Raw genomic sequence first — 23,767 nt, forward strand, 5'->3', positions numbered from 1 at the left:
TGTATCCCTGACATGAAAACTGGTCAGTTGAAGTTTAACTTCAAATTTTCGACACCGTATATCATTTAACTACATTTAATGTGCCGCAAATTATTTTTTTCTCTGCAATTAATGGAGATTAATTTATCTCCCATTTATATTATTACCCATTTATCTGGATTTTTTTCTTTCCCAATTAATTTTCCCTGTCTTTATTTCTTTTTGCTGGTTACAGAAGAGTGCTTAAGTAGTTTAAGCCCCATTTAATTAAAAACAACCTGTGAAATCAAATGTCAAATCTTTTGTTAATTGTACCTTGACTTTGTGGAAAACATAAGTTCATCATTAACTGAGATATAAAATATTATTTGTAATTTATATGAATATTTGATGGTTTATGTATATCATGCCCGCACACAGCTCAATAAAATTATATTTTGTATGCTACATAATTCTTTACCTTTTAGAGTTAAATGCATGTTATTGTTTCAGGTTTTGCATCCTATAACACATTTACGTTTAGTTTGTGATCTATTTTAAAGCTCGCCGTTTGTCTTACTATGTTACACATGTGTGCAACAAAGAGTGACCAAGGTCTTAGATCATAAACAGAAAGGATAAGAAGAAAGTAGACAGTTTCTATTTCATTTAGTGTCATTTTATTTAAAGATATACAAGGCTAGGTTAAACAGCAAAATCCCCACTGCTGAATTAACACCTAAAGTGCTTATATATGTCCAAATGGACACAAATGAACACTGAAAGAGTTAAATCAACACTCCACGGGTTAATTCAACACTGAGGATATTCCTGAAAGCGTCGTCCTAAATTGAATAATGTTTTAGGTAATTTCATATATATAAGAATTTTTTCTAATATGAATCCGAGAAAAGCACACTTAACTATTGTCTCACGTCTTGTATATGTTGATGAGAAAATAGGCAACTTACATTGATTTCTAAGTGTGTTTGTGCATCAGACAATGTTCATGTTTGACAAAAAAAATCTGAGTATCAAATAGGACAGTCTAAGCTGTTGGTTTTCGTAACAGCAAAAAGTGAAAACAAAAGTTATGTTTTAATTAAACAATAGCTTTATATTAAGTTGAGGAAGGACACTTAGGTCTGTTAGTAGAAAAATTGACATGTTTTAACCATCGGAAAAGCATAGAAACAACACACAAAGCCATGTTTTTTTTTTCTTAATCTAAAAATAGAATATTTTCATAACTTAGCTTTGACAAAACGCGGTAATTATGTATTAATTATTATAATACATTAAATTAGCTTTAAACGTATCTCCATTGATTGTATGCATTTTGTTGGGACTTGTGCACAAGAAATTAATCTTGTGTGCGCTTGCATTGGCTTATACGCAGCTGACGGTACCAACCTAAAGATTTTTGAACATTTAAATAGCAATTTTAAATTCCTAATGCGTTTTGGATATGGATAGAGACAATCCAAAAGCATTTCTCATCCATAATGTATGAGGAGGAGATCATCCAGAGGTCACCAGACGAGTAGTACTGGGAGGGCGCAGGCGTAAAACAATGCAGCGTGTCCATCACACACAATTACACTATGTTTACTCTGAAAAAAAGGTGAAAAGGTGGCTGGAAGGTTTTTTATTTACCTATGTTTTCTCTCCCTTCAATGTATCCCATTTGTGATTAAATGAAGGAGTCGGGACGTCTAACAAAACAGCCTACAATTTTTGACGTTTTCTGTGCAGTTTATGAATTAACAAAAAAACAAAAACAAAACAAAACAAAAAAAAACAAAACAAAAAAAACAGCAACAACAAAAAAACATATGTCCAATAGAAACTTTTAAGAGAGTAATATGCAGCTGCAAAAAATCAGTTTGTCAATATGACATTTCAAAAAATGTAATAAAAAAAGATATACCTTACGCTTATAATATATAACATCCATACTTTGTTTAAATTAAGATTTCAGACCGTGGTTCATATGAAACTGACTAAACAAAAAAACTCTAAGTATAATAAATAAATATTCTTAAAACATGTGAAATATCTTGCTATATAATACATTTTAAATTCACTTGTAGAAGATCACCACAATCGTTTTCCTATTTGTTATTTAGGGACCGCAGATTTCGTCTAATGCAACGCTCTAAAGTCGCCAGCAGAGCCCGCTTTAGACCAACTTCACAAAAGTTGAAGGCGCTGTTTTCTGCAGTCGACACGACAACTCGTCGTATATCGTTTTAAAACGAACTCCATTAAAACATTCTATCAAATTCAGTGTCTGTGATATTAGGTTTATTAATAGAAATGAATAATTTCATTAGCGCGTTCGTGCTTGTGTAAAATGGCGGTTAGTCTTTTCATGCATGCTGTAACACTGGAAGGCTTCACAGTTTGTAAAACACTTCGTTAAACATCAGGATACACGACATATACACCATCCAAAATAAATGCAGACATACGTGAGCTTCTTTCTTGGACAGTATAATTTTAATGACTCGGAGCAATTGAATGTGAATCTAGTGTTAGACAGGCACGAGGGATGAGCGGGGTCAAAAAGTTGAAGGGTCAAAAGTTTATGTGGTGTGAGATTCGACTGTTGGTTGTCGACTGTGCTCTAGACCAATTGCTAGATGTCAATGGCAAAGTGAGAGAGAGGGAGGAAAAGGAGGAAAGGAAATGGGGTGCTGCCGAAGCAGTGAGGGGCTACATCTTTGTTTCATGTGCAAAAATGGGAGAAATGGTAACAAGAGCGGTTTAGAGCCTGACAAGTTTGGAACAAAGCGAACCCCCGCGAAAAGTGAGAAAGGGAAAAATGGGGGAAAAAATCCCCGTTCGTTTATAATAATAATAATAATAATAATAATAATAATAATAATAATAATAATAATAATAATAATAATAATTATTATTATTATTATTATTATTGTTATTTTAACTTTCAGTAGAATTGTTATTATTCCTGTTGTTGTTGTTGTTGACGATGTTGTTGTTGATGTTACTGATGATAATGATTAATAATGATGCATAATATTATTTGGGCATGCCCTTACAGTAGAAACAATTTACAATTACAAAATGTATAAAAGTTTTGAATCAATAAGCTTTATACCGTTGAGGGTTCATATATTTTTAAGACGGAAACAAATGGGAAAATATTGTCCACGTGCTTCAAATTTCTTAAACGTCGTTGTTCCCACTTATTTAAAGATTTGTATTTAAAAAAAGATTTAAAAATGCAGAGAAACAGCATCACAAATAATCTGAATTCATGTGGCATCAAAATAGCAAAGCTAAAAAAATATAATCCCAGAACGATTATACATTTAACTTCAAACTAAAAGCAACGGTTATACGGAACCTATTCGAATAACACCGCAGCTATATTTGAATCGTCAGAGTAGTTTTGATAATTGTAAGCGTACAAAAGAATCGCTAATCTAAACATAGCGAGCGTGTGGGAGTGCTATTTTGATGTATAGTTAATAATGGAGCCATTTTCAAGTGAGCGACGGGCAGAATAAAATTTGAACAGAGGAAATGTGTAATTTAGTAAATACATAATACCGTTATTGATATGAATATTCGGACAATCTAGGCTAGCCAAGGATAACAATTTTAAACGGATCGCCATTTTAAAAGATACAGTGAATAAGTGGTGAATAATTGTATTAGAATACGCGTCCCCTTTGGAGTTCACGCAGAGTTCATCGAATTAATTTCCATTCCACCGTAGCATGTGCCGTTGCCTGGCAGGGATGTGGCGTGCATTGTGATTTTTCTGAGCTCCTGGTTTTATTTATTTATTTATTTATTTATTTATTTATTTATTTATTTATTTATTTATTTTTAAACACAAGTCATGATTATTTCTGGTATTCTCAGGGCTTTTGCTTTTGGGATTTTAAAAATCTCATTTCTTCTTAATAAAAATGGTTTACATTTGTGTTGTTAAAATTATTAAAATATCTTATTTCATTACAGTTTAATGCTTTAGGTGGTGTATGTTCTAAATATGTGTATAAATGCACGATCCGCACTGCTTTGATTCTATTTGGTTAAGCCTATAGAAAGAAAAAAAAAGCTCTGTGGTTGAACTGATTTGTGGATTTCAAAAGGCATTTAGAATGACACCCCCCACCCCCCACCCCAAGTCATTTTTCTTCAAAGTACTGACCTGGGCACAATTCAATATGAGCACGCAAACTGTGCATGCATTACTATAGAACTTGCGAGTGGGGAGAGACCCAGAGCAGGGGTGAACCGCAGGTCAGCGCGTCTAACAAATATTAAAATGTACTGGGACTTGTGACACGCCTTGCTGTTTAACAAAGACTGCCAAAGTGCGAGATTAATACGAAAACCTGAGAGTCCACAACAAAATGCCTTAAAGCGTCCAATGATATTGTAGTCTAATGCTCACGACGGAGCAAGTCTAACATGCATTTTATTTTTAGCACTTCTGAGAGGCAGCAGGCTACATTGTGCGGGGAAACCCCTTCTTCTCGCCAAGAGAGGTTAAAGACACCGAGAAACGGACTGGGCAAGCATTTTAGCGCATACGAAATCAGTAGATCGATGTTTTATTTCATTATTCTTTTTTATTCTTCAGCTCTTGTGTTGTTTACAATTTTCTTGATCGGATCGCGGAAATGAGTGGGAGTTGCACGGACGAAGGTATCACGGCGAGGTCACGGGCTAAACCTGTGGCGTTAGAAAAAAGAGGAAAGGAGGGCGGGGGTGGCGGGGGTGGCGGTGGGGCTCGCGGTACCGCCGTGACAGAAAGAAAGGCTTCGGAATCCCGTCCCGTTTGTGTCCTGCATATGGAGAAGGCGATGGAACTGTATTGTGGAGTGCGAACTCGGAGAAACGAGATACGACGCGCGAAGGCAAAAAGTAAGTAAAGAAACTGGCCCTTCATTTACATATCGCTGCGCTCTCTTCTGCAGGTGTTTTGCCTGAGCGGACCACGTGCTTTTGTGCAGTGTGGCGAGCTTGCCCCCCCTCCTTTTATAACGGAGTTATGAGTTTGATTTCGAGTTCTGCAAAGTCGGGTGTTTGAGACTGTAGGTTTGATATGGTGAATATTTATACTTTGGCTGAAGTCACTGATCCTGTGTTTCGAACGCCCGTGGGTGTACGCATTAACCCTATAATGAGGCAGATGGCTCGAGGTCCCAATGCCTTTTTGAGGGAGATAGAGATGGGGTGAAGGCGAGGTCGGGGACTTCGGGAGGTGAAAGGGTTGGAGTGGACAGAAAGGACGAACTTTCTCCTTTCCCCTATCCTATAGTTAGCCATATATCTTATTCTTATTATAGTTAAACTTTATTGCTTTCGTACAATAAAATACCTGCATAAAAAAATGTTGTTAAAAAAATCTTACTCAACAGCTAATGTTAACCCAAAGGCCGGCCTTATCATTTAAAAGTACAATAAAAGTAAACTGATCAAGAAATTATGCAAACAGATTTATGAAAAGAAGAGCTGACAGGAGCCAAACAGTAACAGCCAAAAGATAAGGATGCTGTAGTTTAAGCCTTATATAGCTGCATTTTTATTTACAAACATACAATTGCAAGTAAATAAATATTGATAAATTTTAGTTTGAATGATTAAACGAATATTTCGATTTTTAAACATTTGACTTAATTTTTATGGAATTTAACCAATAAAATTTAACTTTTTAAATTTGGCTCTATTACGAAAACGTTGAATCACATAAGCTCGATAATATAGAACACAGCACGTAGTGCACCTACTCTGAAAAAGAAAGTGTCATCACTGCTGTAATAATTATCGATGTAAATGTTATTAAGAACGAAATTAAAATAGTTTAAAGTATACATAAGGTTAATTAGAAAATGATGTATATATACTGTCTATATATATATATATATATATATATATATATATATATATATATATATATATATATATATATATATATATATAGCGCCATTTGTATTTATTGTATTTTATTGTTAATAGTTTAACTAGCAAAATTATAACAATTTGTCATTTATGCACACTTTGGCGCGCGCAGCCCCAACCCCTAATGTCATATTATTTGAACACACACACGCACACACACACAGACACACACACACACACACATGCATGTACATATATATATATATATATATATATATATATATATATATATATATATATATATATATATATATATATATATATATGTGTGTGTGTGTGTGTGTGTGTGTGTGTGTGTGTGTGTGTGTGTGTATGCATGTTCATATCGTGTGTGTATCTCATAATTTTTTCAGTGATTCCCTTACATATTTGTCGCGTACTGAATTCTGAATTTATTTAGAGTTTTTTATAAGACAGCAATTTTATTGTTGAGCAATATTTCACTGTAAGTGCTTCACAGCCTGCAGGCTAAATGGGGCTGACCTACAATGAAAACTGATATGTTTTATTTCAGTTGGTGCTTTCTATGACCTTTTCAGTTATGTTATGATTGCCTTTCACGCTTACACTCTTGCTGGTCCGTGCATTGTGTTTTAGTTCCAATCTACGGCATACGTTTAAAATGTGTTATAGCACAAAATGGATTCAGATTGGGGATTTGTTTGACCGTTTTTTTGTTTTTTTTAAAAATTATTATTATTTTAAGCGTTGAATATATATGGTGCGTATATACGTTCAAATTTAATCCAAATGAACAATATTGTTAATTCAACTCCACGAGTTAATGAAACACTGGAAATTTGCAGTGATTTGTTTGCTCCTGTATTTATTTTGCGAGGTTTCCCCCTGTGAGACACCAGAGACTTGGAGCGTTGTACCTCATTAACTGTACCACTGACGAGTAAAAGTCTTGTTTAGTTTTTCTGTCGCTTTAGCATTGTATGTAAAGAAAGGCCCAATCCATTCGTTTAGTAGATCAATGGAACAATAAAGGCAGATTACTCCAGGTATAACACCTTGACATGAAGGAGGAGCTGTCAAGGTGAGTAACTCCATTCGATATCTGTCAAGAGGACACCTGTCATCTATATATACCCTGTAGATCCGGATTTGTGTGAACAGACACACAGTCACAAATTCGTGTCTAGGGGAGTATGTAGTTGATATATAGACCGCAATGCAACATCAACGGAAAAAGAAGACATCAATATATAGCTTTATTTATTTTATTTTTTTCATTAAAACAATACAAGTCTGTCCGTAAAAGTATGTCATCAACGAAATTTTTAGCTTTGGTTGTACATATATATATATATATTTTTTAAATCAGTTTCTTAGAGTTAAATACCAGTGATTGTCAGGCTAGCATGTTCCATGAATAGTAAGAATCAAGGCAACAGCAAAGTACAACCAACGTTAACGGTTAATGGTCAATTATGCTTGGGGCGTAAATCAAAATGCAGAATAACGCGCTCTTTGTATGGGGAATGACTGCAGAGTGTGCTTAAATGCAAAAGACCTTAGTTTTGATTTAGGAGGCTTTGCAACCTGAATTAGTTGATGAATTTTCTATCGATCCTAAACAAGCCCAGATTTATCTCTGACACGCAGATCACGCCACCTCCATTCTATCACCATTATTAGCAAGTGCATTTAAGAGCTTCGGCAGACAGAGCGGGTTGCCCTTTCACTTGGTATCGCTTTTCATGAGTACTGGCCAAAAATACAGGAGTGTTCAAATTCAGAACATCTGAACCACATTTTGGAAAGGAGTATGTATACTCTCATTAAACTGAGGTACTCAAGACGAAAGAGAGGGGGAGTCGCTTGGTCTCAGAGGTCTGTGCTTATGTAAAAGTCCAGGGTGGCTTTATCGGCATGTCAGTTTTCGCTAATGAGTGTTTTCTTTCAACTGTCAGATTGTTAAACTCAAATCAAAGCATTAAAATATGAAACGTGGTTATACTGTCCCAAACTGTGCGTTGATATTGAACACAATCTAAACTGCTTTTTCTCGTTTCCTAATCCGGGAATTGGAAGGATGCACGCCATTGGCTATTGCTGTCACGTGGACTCTTAACTTTGTTCACTTGACAGAAAGTAGGAGGGTTTTACGAAACAGGAAAACGAGTAAAGGGATAGATATAAATTTTAGTATATTTTGTGTGCAATTCAAAGAAATTAATGGCCATGAGTTCCTATTTGATCAACTCCAACTATGTGGACCCCAAGTTTCCACCGTGCGAGGAGTACTCCCAAAGCGACTACCTACCCAGTCACTCTCCGGACTACTATAGCGCCCAGAGGCAAGAGCCATCGTTCCAGCATGAGTCGATCTACCATCAGCGGTCGGGCTGCGGCGATCCACCCTACTCGTCGTGCCAGGGTCCAGGGCAGCCCGCTGTGGTGATGTCTCCTCGGGGTCACGTACTAAACCCAGCTGCACTCTCGACCCCTCTCCCAGAACCAAGCCACCACTGCGACTCGGTAACTCCGAGCCCTCCGCCTGCTTGCGGCCAGACCCCCATTAACCAAAACACTCCTTCGGCCACTTCTCGAAAGGATCCCGTGGTGTACCCCTGGATGAAAAAAGTCCACGTAAATATCGGTAAGTGCAACTAAACTTATTTTGCTTGTGCGTCGCCGTGCGCAAACATATCACACACACTAGAACTCCTAATGTCGGGTGTTAAATCTATTGGTCCCCATGTGAAGTAGCCCTTGGTCGAGATTTACGATCGGCTGTTTGCAGGGCAATATAATTACACCCCCCATAAATTTTTATTGCATTTCTTCTCAAAGTACCTTTAAAGTCTGTGCGTCCTGCTCGTTCTAATTTCATCCCGGGAAGGTTTTATGAGTCCTCTAGTAACCCATAAGTTACGGTTTATGTTTTGGTAATTTGATTTTAAGTGGCTTGATGTAAAAACGCATATTTTGCTCTGTCACCTCAATATTGTTCGTGAAAAGCTTTATGACAGATAAGATATTGACATTTATAAAGACACTAATGACAAAGCAAACAAACCTGTTAGGCCTATACTATTATTCTCTAGTAATTAACAAGTTTTTCAAACATACCATGGAGTGTACTGAAATAAGGGCAAATGAGCCCTCAGTGTACTTTTTTAAAATTACCCTGCAATACCAACTATGTAAAGACACTGATGCAATATTGTCGTTAAAACAGACTGTTGGCGTGGATTTTCATACGCTTTTCCACATGGAAAATAGGATGTTTAATAGGTTGTGGCTACAGCTGAGTTCTGTAAAAAAAAAAAAAAAAAAAAAAAAAAAATTTTGACTGTGCAAACATTCAGCAACATTGGCGTTACAGCCGATGCAATAAATGCTATTATTTCTGCTTTTTATATTTGTGAATTACATAAAGTCCACACAGAATTATGCATTCAGATTGCAAACTTGTACAGTGCATACTTTTTACGCGGGTAATGGTTTCTTATGCATATAAAGAATGTGCTTTAGTTGCGTGTCTTAAGTAAAATATTGTGTGACTTTTGTTAACGTGTCGCTCTGTTTTCCCGCAGTGAGCCCGAACTATTCGGGGGGAGAACCCAAGCGCTCACGCACAGCTTACACGCGACAGCAAGTTCTTGAGCTGGAGAAAGAGTTCCACTACAACCGCTATCTTACTCGCCGGCGAAGGGTGGAAATCGCCCACACCCTCTGCCTCTCAGAACGACAGATAAAGATCTGGTTTCAAAACCGGCGTATGAAGTGGAAGAAAGACCATAAGCTGCCCAACACGAAGATCCGCTCCAGCAACTCGGCCAACTCGAGTTTAAACGGCGGCCCCTTGTGCAATAATCAGAACCGTGCTAGCGGACCTCCACAGACTCTATAGCTTGCTTGCGCTCATCAGAAAGACACAAATTTTAAGACCTCAATTTCAGGAGTGAGGATCTAGAAATTCTCAACCCTCTCATGGTTTGTAAACTATGTGGATATAACACGAGGTGGAGCAATGATAAAGTGCACAGGGAAAAATATTTTAAACACAAATGGGGTGAAGACTCGAACTCAGACACTTCCACATTTGTGCTCACTCCCAGTTCGGTTCTATCATGTGCCCTGCTTCGGTTCCTGCTCCCTCGACCCCTCCATAACAACAGAAGGCAGCAGACAGTTTTCAGATTTGGTGAAGATGGATCCCTGCTTCATCTTTAATCATGCCAAACTCAGTCCCATTTGTCATGTTTACTCTGTGGCACAAAGGATGAACCGTAGGCCTGCCCATTACCTCGACGTCTAGAATTGTGCCTAATAAATGAGTCTCCTTGTTTTGTCAAGAGCCATTTTCAAAACCCCCTTTCTTTGCTGGCTTGTAGCCTACAAAAGTAGCCGAACATTGTTCTCTTAATATGAAGCTCCTCTTTCTCTCTAACGTTACTCTCACATTTAATATTTTGTGTTGCCAGTGGGGCTGACTAAGATTGTGTGAGGTTTAGATGTCCTTCCTTGGGCATACGAGAACCTTACTGGTCAGGTTTCTGTATCTAATTGTTTAGCGCATTTCAAATTGAGAACAGGGAAATCAGACGGTGTGTATGAAAATATCTGATTTCGGTGTTGCTCATATTCAGTGGAAAGTAAGAAAAGTTGAACAGTTGGGCATATAGATAACCAAAACAGTACAATGCAAAACTATTTAAAAATGAGCACTGCTAAATACTATTTGAATTACCTCAGTTGATAGTTTTTTTTTTTTATGTTTTTGTTGTCTAGTTTTATGAAGTGATACGTTTGAAGTCATTTGATCAGAATGCAATTTTCAATATCAGCATTTATTTGTAAGTTGCAATGTAATTTAAATATTCGTGTCGCCAGAGCTGTCTAGAGAAAATGCGTATATTGCATGAATGAATGAGATACACTATTTTTCGTTTTTCCTATTACCTCGTCTTTAAGTTTCTGTTTTTATTCTACGTCAAATAAACATATGCACGTTTGTCATCTTTCTTTCTTTCTTTCTTTCTTTCTTTCTTTCTTTCTTTCTTTCTTTCTTTCTTTCTTTCATTTTATTACTTCTAATATGTTGATATTTTATCGTCTATAAGATTATTTTTACATTCCAAAGATCAGTCTTCCTGGTGATGATGTATTTTCTTTTTTCACATTTCTATGTCTCCTCCTTTCTGTTTAGGCCTTTCACTGTACACATTTGTTATTTGTAAATAGCTATAGAAATTTAATAAATAAAAAATAATAATCACTGTATTTCTTCTCGTGTCCTGTCCTCTTGTGGGTTTTGATAGCAGATGTGCTACGTGGAGGCGGTGATTGCCATTAATCGTAATCTCAACTGATAAATAACAAACATTTTTCTTTGAATGTGGGTCAATTACAGTCAATATCTGTAAAACCATTGGTATTGTGCTGTCCTAAATACGACTGTATAATTTATATCATCGGTCTCCGAGTAATCCTAGTACATTAGGCATCGTAATCTAGTTCTAAATCACAAAACACGTCCTTTCAGTTTTCTCCTTGATTTAATGTTGCAGACCTCTCTGCTCCTCGAAGCAGAACAGGACCACTGAAACGTGTTCCTCCGTTTGAAAATAACGCTGAAAGGTTTGTAAGTTTTTAAGGATTTAATGAGTATAATTTTTGCACAGTGTTGTTGGGTGTTTTGCCAGCGCAAGCTGTGTTTTTATTGTAAAGGAGCGGGCCAGTGCCATAGCTCAAACGCTGACAACCAAATAGATAATCAAGAAGACAAATGGCTTCTTTAAGATTGCACAGCCTTCGTATTAATTTTCATTTTCTTTTCTTACAGTAGGTATCGAAAATATAGAGCCGGAGAAAATAGCATTCCGTTTGCCGGTGTTGAACAAAGTGTGGTCTTAAATTGGCCTGCTAGCATTCTGTGCCATCCAGAAAATTTTCTATTACTTGCCTGTTGACATCAGCGTGTCTTCTCGCCACATATACCGCTTCAGCCATTTGTCTGTTTTTCACCCATTATGTGTGAAATGCTGACTTTAAATTACTAACACTTTAAACTTCAGCCTGCTCAAATGTAAGCAGCCAATGAAAAAGACACCATATATTTAATATACAGTCTTTGTGTAGGTAATTTTGTAACAATAATTGATATTTTTTAGGAATACTTTTTATGCTCGGCCTAAAAATAACACAATATAGACAACTAGAATATGTATAAAATCTAACGTCACCTGGATAAAAAAATATGTAAAGCCTACATCAGGATTTAAATAAAAATGTTATGTCTGAATATGATGTTAAAATAGCAGTTTGCATATAGTTTCAGCATTCATACTTTTCTCTACAGAAAAGCTTGCTTAGAAATGAATATATTCGTGTGTGGTATTTAATATAATGTCACTTTGGAATTCTATTCTGCGATAGCCTGCCATGTATTAGAGAAAAGGCCTCGGCCACGGAGGTCTGAATAGGGTGAGCAGATTTCTTTTAAGGGTTTCAAAAGTTCATCGCTATTATTTGAAGACAGATGCCCGAAGAAAAATGTGAGAATTATACAAAAAAATCATTAATCACAGCTTCTCTTTAAACAAGTCCTCTCTCTATTGTTATTCAGCAGCACAACTGCACAGACCTTCTGCTAGGAGGGCAGTAAGATCTTGGAGGACACTTGAAGACACCCCCTCCTTTCTCCACCACCTATTTACCAAGTCATGCCACAAGAAAACTTTTTTTGGCAAAGAATATCCCATGAACAATATTATTCAAGAAATGATTGCACAAGTAAAAATCTTCACCGGACAAGAGATGTCAGCAATTAAGGTAAATGGCTTTATTTCGTTTGCATGTTTTATTGCCTTATGTCCCTATCCTCACCGTCGGATTGCATCGGCACAAATGTTGTAGTGTCGTTCTTGGCCGCTTTGATAGAAAACGTGACTTGTGGGAAGCGTCCGTTGTGACTTGGTGGTTACGTTTTGTTTTTATGTTTCACTGAAAGATGGTCCAAATGTTTTTGTCCCAACACCTCTGTAATGAGACCAAGAATTGTCTTTATGTTACTGTCTCCGAAAGGGTGAAAGGGTGAGATTTGTTTCGAGACAGAAGAGACAGAGGAGAGATGGGGGTAGTTGGGGGTGGAGGTAAAGTGTGGGTTAATATTCAAGAATTTAAATATGCATGTGGGTTAAACGATTGCCATATATTGGACATTCCGATTTGCTTCACATTTGCTTTCTTTGTTTCAAACGAAGTTGGTAATTTGCTGGTCATTCTATGCGTGCTCGCACAAGGTCTGCTTTATGGCTGTTTATTTCTTTTGCAAGTCATATTTCTTTTTTGCACTACGTTGCAGTTCTGCTCTTTCAAAGCACTTGGGTGGCACACAGGTGCAAAAACGGCCGGCTTCTATAATGAATTGTTCAATGCTCTATTGGCCAGAAAAGAATTAAAAGGACGGTGGAGAATGTTTCGAAAGCAGAAACAATTTGCCTAAAATAAACGGCATGTAGCAAATTGCTTCAATGCTTTTGCTTGTCGTTGTGTGCTTAGATGAGCACGACTGCATCTGATAACGCACTCGCCGCCATTTAACCCCTGCGAATCAATCGCTACCATATATTGAAAAAGATCGGCAGATTGGCAGATTGGCATTTACACCCCCTGTGGACCTGCGTGGCATGAAGCGTGGTCAACAGAAACAAATTGTAAAAATATAGGAATTCGTATCGCGATAAGGGATGAGGGAAAAAAAATCAATTCTTGGACAGAATGTCTGCTATGGGTTCAAACAAGGGACACGTTTTTCTGACCGATTAGGTCTGTTGCGAAGACACAGACTGACCCTTTGAAACCCTTGACCCGACACAGGCTGGACTACGCTCTGTGTTCCATGGCCAGCAAAGGCCCGGGGCGAGTTTGTCATAACAGCTCGGTCGGGGCACTGTAACCTGAGGGCAATATGCTATCTCTTTCCTCAGACAGTCGTGTAAACCAACGGGGCCCTTAAAACAACAGGAGTCGCGGCCTTGCCAAGACCTTTTCTTCCACGCGTCTTTCTTGTTTCAGGTTTCAAACCCCTTAGACTACACGTTCACCACATATATCATGCTTTGCAGTACACACTCAACTACATCACCAGCTCCTGAGTGAAGCCGTGTATTTAGGAAATAGTTTATGTGTGATCGAAATCAAGACGATCGTTTGCCACCAAAATATAACGGCTTATTCGAGTGTCAGCTCTTTATATTGTATCATCCATACCCCTCCCTCTGGTTCTTCTGAAATTGGTCTATACTCCCATGCGTAAAGCCCTTCAAGATTTGTTGGAAGGTTGAGCCACTTGGCCCTGTAGCACTGTTGTGGTGGTGTGGTGCCTGCTTTAACTCACGCCACTAATTGCGAAACAAATAGCCTTCGCGCATTGCTGAATTATTATTCTGAAAAGCCGCAGAGCGGAGGTCAGCACTGCGTAGTCACAGAGATATATAGCCCGCGCGCGCCAGCTTTGTGTTCTCTCTCTCTCTCTCTCTCTCTCTCTCTCTCTCTCTCTGTGTGTGTGTGTGTGTGTGTGTGTGTGTGTGTGTGTGTGTGGACATATTAAGAAAGGCAAATCGCTATTGTTAACAATCAGATAGCAGCAATATGACTATAACGTACATCCTCTATGAACATAGCTTACTATAACTATTTAGAAACTCTGTATATTCTTTTATTTTGAGAGTCACCGTTCAATACTCAATTACTTTCCTTTAACCTCATATCTTCCCAACTGGGTGCTCTTCTTTTGATATTAATATTTAACTAACTCAATGGTTGCTGTGATAGAGATACCATTATAGCTACGGACAGCCAAGAGTAATGGGTGTGCTCACTGAAGAGGAATATTCGGGATTTCGAGGAACTTTTACATTTAATGCAAAGTTTCTGGAAACATAGCAACGGATTGAATGTAAAGATAGTAATATGTATAATTAGTTATAAAATGCTACTAAAATTGTTTTGTCTAATAACCAAATTTGAGTGCAGGCTACTTAATCTAACAATTAGTATGTTAAAATAATAATAATAATAATAATAATAATAATAATAATAATAATAATAATAATAATAATAATAATAATAAATAAAGGGAAAATCATACTCGGAGCCTGACCTTAACACATTGTGCTTATCAGTGCTACTTGTCGTGGTCTGTATTATACAATGAACCTGTTCGTTAAAACAAATTTACTTGACCTTAAAATAAAATTTGAACCCGTTTTGCTAAAACAAATGTTAAATAACTAAAGATTTTCGCCTTGACGCGTTGCTATCCCGCTGTGTTGCGCGCAGAAAGGCGTTCCAGTAGGGTTGACAGATTTACGGTACACAATAAAAGAAGGGTTGCGCTGCGCCGTAAATCAATCTCCTCTGTATAAACCTAACCTTTGTAGACATATTCTGTTTATATACGAACAGTTCAGCTTCAATTTAAACAAAAAAAAATCTGCATAATAATAATAATAATAATAATAATAATAATAATAATAATAATAATAATAATAATAATATGACTTCTTGGCATGTCTTACCTAGTCATAAATTAAGGTAATTTTATATTTTCTACGTCTATTTAGATAGACAAGTCCGTTTGATGTGAATTAACTCGATATTTATTTGTATATGAATTATTTTCCTCATTTACTGTGTCCTAAAAAGTATTACAATAAAATCTCTTTCGGTTAGCGTATTAGAACAATATACGTGTGTTTTCGTTCCTTAAACAATAAAAAAAAAGAATCCACAAAATCGCACACATTTCGGTGCTATTGTTTTGAGTCATACAGCTACGTCTTTAGATTATTTGAGGCACGACTGCTACTTTCGGTGTACTATAATTAATAAACAGTACTATTTACATTACACATTTTGGCATTCGCGTATCTTAAGCTTTTTGCTCACATATTTCTAACAAATGTTCCAACGGGATCTGCACCACGGTTTTAGGTACGCATAACACATTCTTGTTGGATTTGCATTTCTTATCAAATTGTATTAGCTAATTGAGTGTGAGATAGCTAACTTTCCCCTTAAAGGAGTAGACGCCGCATGTTCCGCACTTTGCATTTCTTTTATCAATGCTCCGAGCTGTTTTGACTGCTCTTTTTGTGAAAGGAAGTGTAAGTGGTATGAAGGTAGAAATTTCGATGCACGCAGCAATTACTGCTATTGTTTGACCTTCAAGAGTCTCAGAATAACTAAACCTCATGGCTATTGTTTCGGTGTAGCACTAAGGAGAATCAGTGCCATTATTTCCTAGCGCTGAAGGCAGCGCCTCTTTGATGCATGCTACCTGTCTTTAATTCGCATGAATGTTATAGTCAAAATACGAGTCTTTAAAATTAAATTGGATATTAAATATGTACTTGCAAACCACAAATTTACCCACCGACACATGGATTTGTATTCTAAACTCGTTTCTATATCAATTATCACATAATAGTTGATTGCTGTCTTAAATTTTCTGGCATGGTCGTAGTGGTGAAAACTGTGAATGTGATATCAGTTGTAATTCCAGCAGTCATTCGTCAGAGGGCTTGTTACCATGAATATTTTCTTGGGAGACAAATCTAAGATTTTATATATTTTATAATTTTAATGTATGTGCAGAATATAGTTTCTCTATAGACATATTATTCTGGCAACAATAAAATGGAGGACATTATATTTTTACAAGTTAAAGGAAACAAAATGCACACATTATAATGATAAATCGTGAGAAAATCTAAAACAACATCTTTAGTATTGTTAGGAAGAATTAAAAACCTAGAAACCAAAAACGCTGTATAAATGCATCGTGATAAACACACAAGTCAAAGACGAAAACCGATTATAATTTCAGGTTTCACATTACATCCGTCTGTCTCACTATTTAATATATCACATTTACTTACCGTCTAATCTTTGAAATTTAAGATTATGTGTATATAACATTAATTTTTTTCTGTGCCAGAAACAAAAGCAACTTAGTGTATAGCTGTGGAGTGTTGGGTCATAGTGGTCCCGCAAGCGTGCAAGCCGAGGTACCCCATCCCCCCTCCTGGTCACGTGATTCATTAAATAATTAATGCAGTGGTTGCAGAATAGATATGTATTCCTCAGGAATATCACAGACATGGTCTCCTAGTGTCTGACGTGAAATTCAACTGCCCTTTTAAAAACAAGCCCTATAGCAGAGCGAAAAAAAACGAAGAGAGACCCTCACGGAGGCTGCAATAAAACAAATTTGGACGGGGAGCATCTCACCGTCTGGAGCTTGTGAGTATACCATAAATCGGGGAACCACGCGACTACCACCGCCGCCATTCTTCCAGGCTTGCCCATCTCCCTGCATTTATTTGATTTTTGGTCTTGTGGTAAATATGATCCAGAAATACTCATCCTCATCATTACTTGTCATCCTGCATGTCTCAGAAGCCCATTCCATCGTTCGAATTTTACTGACTACAAAATGTCACTGCATCGCACTATACACAATTCATATCAAAGTAGCCTATACATATATATATATATATATATATATATATATATATATATATATATATATATATATATATATATATATATATATATATGTTTTTGTGGCTTGTTGTTCTTTGGTTTACTATCACCATAACCTTTTCATTAGATCTGCATGTCCCTCTCTCCCTCTCTCTCCCTCTCTCTCCCTCTCTCTCGTCCATATTTTCAGCCAGCTACTTTGCTTGATTTATAGTGAGGTGTGTGTCAGCGGCAGCGGAGCTGCCATTGTGTATTTGTGAGAGAGTTGCGTTGTTTATGGCAGTCTTCGTAATAAATCATCGCTCTTGGAATATGATGGGCGAGCGGTGATACACGGAAGTGAAAACAAAATTCAAGGATTCTCGTTTAGCTCACTAGCTTTTTCGTTTTCAAACGGTACTGTGTAGTAGTAACTTTGCCCGTATCGCTCTGTATGCTAGGTGATTATGGCGGGCGAGACACGGCAATGGATCAGGGTTAATATGAAAGTTAAGTAGCTCTAGGTCTTGAGTTATTGCATATGAGCTTACCAATTAAGGGAAGATGTGTTTAAATTTGGGAGTGCGGGAACCACCTCGTAGGTATGTAAATCTCATAAAAGCCATCGCGACCGCCTGTAAATTTATAGCCAGGGGTCTTACAGTTGGGCTTCAGCCGTTTTTTGCCAGAACATTAAAAAACTTAACTTGGATTCAAACTTAGAAAAGGTGACTAGTAACGCTCTGATGGGAAAAACAGCCAGGCCACAGATTTGGATGTTCTTAAGGTAACTCACAAACTAGCTTAATATATTTTTTAATTATATATATATGTAATTCCGCTTCCATTACGGAATAAAAAGACGACACTGGGACATGCTTTAGTCACCGTTGTGTGAGTAATCAGAAGAGGAAAGAATAGTGTCTTCCATAGTGGTTATCATGCTGAAAGAAATAGAGTAGGTCTGTAGCTAGCCTACACAAATGAGGAGGTTTGTTTGCACTACCCATAACATCGTTTATGACGTGTACATTTTCGTTGAGAGTGAAATAATTGTGAGGTGCACGTGCGTACTGAGGCGCAGGGTTTCAAACAAAATGGGTCATTTTATTTTAAAAACAAATAATTTCATAAAAATTTTATTCATGATCATATGCTATAATCCAAACTTCACACGTTTGTACAACACAATGCACAATGAGTATCATAAATACATACTGTTGTTAACAGTCTAACAACCGATTTAATAATAATTAATTTATTCATTTGTCTTCAATAATCACCTTATCCTGGTCAGGGTCAGAGCTTTGTTGGGAATAAACCATGGTTAGGACATTGTAGGACATCATGCATATTTCGAACACGTTGATGAGGATGATGATGATGATGATGATGACAATAATATTAATAATAATAATAATAATAATAATAATAATAATAATAATAATAATAATAATAATAATAACAACAACAACAACAAAAATAAGAATTCTCTAACATTATTATTATTATTATTATTATTATTATTATTATTATTATTATTATATTTTAAATTATTCTTACTAAAATCAGAGTAGCAATACTCCTCTAATTGTTATTATTGCCTGTTTGTTTCGCCACTTCATCTTTGTCGTAGAAACCTTTTTGTAGCAAAATTAGAGGACTATGTGGCTGTTAACAAATATTAATGAGTGCAGTTGCAAAGGATGAATACTTTCAAATATATAATACCGGAAGCATTTCTTGTTGCCGGGCCGAGTGTCAAAAAGTATATCCCAAGCTCATTATTGAGGATACTTATGGGGTCCTTCGGACACATTTCTTTCAGGAGTTCAAGAAGCGCATATCTCGTATCTGAAATGTCCTTTGTAACAGGCGATTGGTTAGGTATTCAAAATTACGTTAACTAATAAGGAGCAGTTATATTCATGTATTTGTGCAATCATTTAAACGTGCTCTTACTATAAATTTACGATACATTATTATTATTATTATTATTATTATTATTATTATTATTATTATTATTATTATTATTAGTAGTAGTAGTAGTAGTAGTAGTAGTAGTAGTAGTAGTATTGTTGTTGTTGTTACTATGGTTTTTGATGACGGACAAACCTTTTTTTTCAAAGGTTAAAAAAAAGCAGAAAAGTAAGCAACGACTCAAGAATTATGGCTGTAAAACCTAAACGTAGACGAAAGCATTTGGCTACTCTGTGTATAAATGTACATGCATATATACAAATTCGCCATATTTCGGCTCAGATTCAAATAAAATCAGATAGGAAGTGCAAGACATAATATATTTTTAAACTAAGGTTATTTATTAGTATTAAAACAAAAACAACTATCATGCATATAGCCAAATGCGTGTCAAAAATGGCAGACCAAAATGTGACAATATCAAAATATATTACTAAATAGACACCAGAGAAACTGCAGTTCTATGTATTTTTCCGCAATTGATCTTTGTCCAAATTAATCTAAAGAAAAATATTTACCAACACCACACAAACATTCTGCGGAACAGAGACGCTTTTACTTGACTTACGTGTGCTTTTATATGAGGCATTTATTAGCTTAGTGGTAATGGTCAATTATAGTTTGTTTTTAAAATAGGATTTGTGCTTGGAAAGAAGCGACACTTTGTTAACTGTGTGGCAAACCTTATACGATAAAACTTCCTGAGCACTGACTCATTTGAGGTGTTCCAGGTGTTTCCCTCAGCACGTTTATAAATAAATTAATATCAAATCTTGCGCCAATTCATAAAGTTCTGCACAGAATAGCAGTTAAAAAACGAAATTGCATGAAGTGAAGAAATGAAAGAAAAGATTTTCAGAGCCAGTGCGGAGGGTTTTTTTTTTTTTTTACTAAGTTCTAGATCGGGGTCAGCGAGCTAAGAAAACATTACCTGGAATGTTCGGAGGAACAGACTGTTTCTTGTGGCGTCTCGAAATAGCACGTTTACTATCATCACACTTTTAAGGGGAGATAGGTGAGCTTTTCTCTTTGTCTCTTTTCTCACTTTCAATTATTCGCGCGTGTGTGTGTGTGTGTGTGTGTGTGTGTGTGTGTGTGTGTGAGAGAGAGAGAGAGAGAGAGAGAGAGAGAGAGAGAGAGAGACTTCGCGTGGTTGTTTTTTTTCTTATCTCGAGTATTATACGACCCAGCACTCATCGCATTCAAGGAGCAAGGCCAAGTACATTTGCTTACCTTCCGAATTTTTAACATATAATTTGTTTAAATTTGCAAAATGCTAAATTTTAAGACTTACAGAACGCAGTACGCAACCCAGTGTTTGTCAGATATTAACATATCTATGAAAAAAAAGACCTTTGTCCTATTTCTTAGCATGCAGTTAGTACTCGGCTTCCATCAGAGAATGTCTGTTGTTTTCAGAAAATCTACCGGCTATCCGAAAGAGACTAGTTGTGCTCGCCATGCTGAAGCCCCCAGGTTGCAATGACCATATGTCCCATGTGTTGGCCCAGGAGCAGTGCAGTTCCCTATTGGGCAGAGGATGTCTTCTCCACCCTGTGTGTTCTGTCAATCCACTGGTTCACTAGTTCACCGTGTCAATCCACGCTGCTTGCGCAGGCAGCGAGAAGCAGAAAGGCAGCTAGACGGTAGAGGTGGAATCTTTCGCCTGCTGGTTACTGCTGTCTCTGACGAAACACACGCCGAGAACTGGAGTCCGGAATTCTGCAGATAGTGAAAAAACTGGTGCACTAAAGATCATTCATCTTAGGACGTCTAAGTAGCTTGCACGTTTTAGCAACATCTCTGGCCAAAGACGCGCGATTTTTTCCACTATACCAACTGTCGAATTTATATACTTTGTAAAATACTTCTTAAATAATTCGTATGACTTTTAGTACAAGAAGGCTAAGCTTTCGTTCGCGCCGTCCTAAACCCTCAGAAACTGTTGCGGAAAAATACACTCCGTGGCTTGTTCATCTGTTCCATGGGCGTCTTGAACAAATATTCCAAAGCCAGGGCAATTTTCGTTGAAGAGATTGGAGGAATGCTGGAAGTCAGGTAAGGTTTGCAAGCTCCAACTGACACCACATGCCTGGATTCTTCCTAGTGTCCTGAGCTCCTCTGCCGACAAGTCATTAATTATCCGTTGTGTGTCTCAGGCTGGAGCCATCCCTGGGTGTGCCCAGGCTCGAAAACCTTTTGTTTTCAAACGGCTGACGATAGATGCCTTCAAATAGGTAACTGAGCAAAGCTTAAGGTTGCCTTTCCGTGCTCTTAGCGTCTTTTTACCCTTACTTGTATCTTGCCTTTCAAATAAGTTTCTTTACACTTTACACCACCTTATAAAAGTTTGGAAGAAGAGGCATGCGTTAGTGATTTATGACCCGAAAAAAAGATTGCTTACTCAAGCAGCTCCCAGTTTAGATTCATGCCCCCCACCCCTTATTTATGCTACAGGAATCCCAAAATGCACACCTTATGATCACTATTTGTTCTCTTGTTTTATTAGGATTTTATATTGCTATGTGTGAAATAACTGTCCTTCCTGAAATTTACAGCAGTCTGACTTAACAAAGCGATAGCTAATAATTGAAATGTGGCCTCTAGGTGGATTAATATATTGAAACTTAAGGTCTCCATTTAGTTTTCCATAACTTGCGTATGTGAACGTGGGCTTTATGAAGAAATAAAACTAAATGTCTTTGACTTGTCTTCACATCAGGTGTTTATTAATAGGATTTTAAATCTGTGTATTTCATGCTTTCACAGTTGTCCATAATATCTTACCGTTATTTCTGAGGATACGACAGTATCCCTCTCAAATTCGCGGACACATGTTGCTCCTTCGTACAACTGACTACAAGGAATGTGATACAACAATTTTATTAAAAATGTGTTACATTTTTGTTCTTTAACTGCAGAACATATTTCTTCAGGTAATATACATTATGACGTTTTACTCCAGTCAAAGTCAACTTGCCAACTAGGCTTACTTAACTTACTTTAACTGTGGAAGGTACTCCTTTAGTTCGGTACTAATTAGATTCATGAAATGAGAACATCGAATGTCTTACGGTTTAAAGTCGTATGCCTCGCATACACACGTTCAACTTATATTTTGATTGACTTGCTAATCTTTTTCCCCGTTATAAACGTCATTCTGAGGAAAACATGCTAAACATTCTGAGATCCTTACACCAAATTCCACGCATTGTTTTGCTAATAACAGTGGGTAGCGAGACATGAAAATTATACTGTGATCTAACACTTTATGCACTGTAAATAACGTGTTCAGTAAAATCCACAAAGCTGTATTTCCCTGTGATTTAATTGATTTTAATCACGGACAGGCCACCAGAAACAGAGATAATGTTAGGATAACTAGAGTGGAATATCTGTCATATTCCGTAATGTCATATATTTATACTTGATGTAGCAAAGAAGTAGTAGCAAATATACTTATCCCCCCTGCCCCAAACACACGCACACAATTTTGGTGACTTACTTACGGGAAGCAGTTTTTGTTTGCAGTGGCACACAACCTTAATGCTCATTCAGTAGCTACCACATGCTTGTTTATTCAAATATATGGCTGAGTTTATTTAAAATGGGCAAATTCATTTCAGTGCCTTAAACACTGACGTTATTTTATTCACTATAATCTAAGATTGTATTGTAGAAAGGCAAGGTGTCAATACGACAACTAGCACATGAAGTCGAGGCCTCCTGAGTCGTTTGTCATATTTCGTGGAACTGGCACTTTTCAAGTCCAGAGGCCATGAGACTATGTTGACCCAGATTCCTCCAATCGTCCTCTTTGTGCTTTTCTATTGAGACCAAGTTAAATATTACCCATCCTGAGTCTTGTTGGTCTTTAAAAATTAACTTATTCTACAAAAAAGCCATGGATTTTAGTGGTACCGCAAACTAAGTAAAGCACTTGTAAACGAGGTTGTCATAGGCCATCTCTATAGTAATTATATTCGTAACACACACACACACACACACACACACACACACACACACACACACACACACACACACACACACACATGTATATATATATATATATATATATATATATATATATATATATATATATATATATATATATATATATATATATATATATGCAGATGCAGGGAACATCAAAATCAAGTTCATGTAATAAGAGAAAGTGAGATTTCTCTATGAAAAAGTATGCTATAATGCACAAGTAAAAAATAAGTAAATCGACACAGCACATGTAACGAATACTCATGCTTATAGCTTACGTTTCTTGAAGTTCCGTGGGGATCGAACCGAGCATTTTGGGAAGGCAGTGCTCGAATGAAAGTTAATTATAATTCGGGCATGTATACTATATGAGGCTATGTACGTGGGTGTAAGAAACCAA

At 36.8% G+C, this 23,767-nt stretch overlaps 2 protein-coding genes and 1 long non-coding RNA gene across 11 annotated transcripts in view; 2 read left to right on the plus strand and 1 right to left on the minus strand.

Annotated features, from left to right (window-relative positions):
* The window catches only part of hoxb3a (homeobox B3a), a 48,358-nt gene that overhangs the window by 13,439 nt on the left and 11,152 nt on the right, over positions 1–23,767 (plus strand). The window contains exons 1-2 of one of the 9 annotated variants that reach the window (XM_017491897.3): positions 4,732–4,866; positions 12,488–12,693. The gene's annotated coding sequence lies outside the window, so the exon portion shown is untranslated. Of the gene's footprint in view, positions 1–4,731; positions 4,867–12,487; positions 12,694–20,365; positions 20,591–21,026; positions 21,609–23,660 lie in introns of those variants that run through there. The other 8 variants (XM_017491908.3, XM_047149442.2, XM_047149445.2 and 5 more) reach the window with 8 other exon arrangements.
* Positions 6,251–10,631, plus strand: hoxb4a (homeobox B4a). Its single transcript, XM_017491968.3, has 2 exons — positions 6,251–8,512; positions 9,453–10,631. Exons 1-2 carry the CDS (start codon positions 8,089–8,091, stop codon positions 9,767–9,769), a joined length of 741 nt encoding a protein of 246 aa, XP_017347457.1. The 5' UTR covers positions 6,251–8,088; the 3' UTR covers positions 9,770–10,631.
* On the minus strand, positions 20,587–23,733 carry LOC124626120 (uncharacterized). Its single transcript, XR_006980759.1, has 2 exons — positions 23,646–23,733; positions 20,587–21,093 (listed from the first exon to the last, which is right to left on the minus strand). It is a non-coding gene; the product is annotated as an uncharacterized LOC124626120 (long non-coding RNA).

This window comes from Ictalurus punctatus, chromosome 2 (genome assembly GCF_001660625.3).
Source record: "Ictalurus punctatus breed USDA103 chromosome 2, Coco_2.0, whole genome shotgun sequence".
In the NCBI taxonomy this organism is placed as follows: domain Eukaryota; kingdom Metazoa; phylum Chordata; class Actinopteri; order Siluriformes; family Ictaluridae; genus Ictalurus; species Ictalurus punctatus.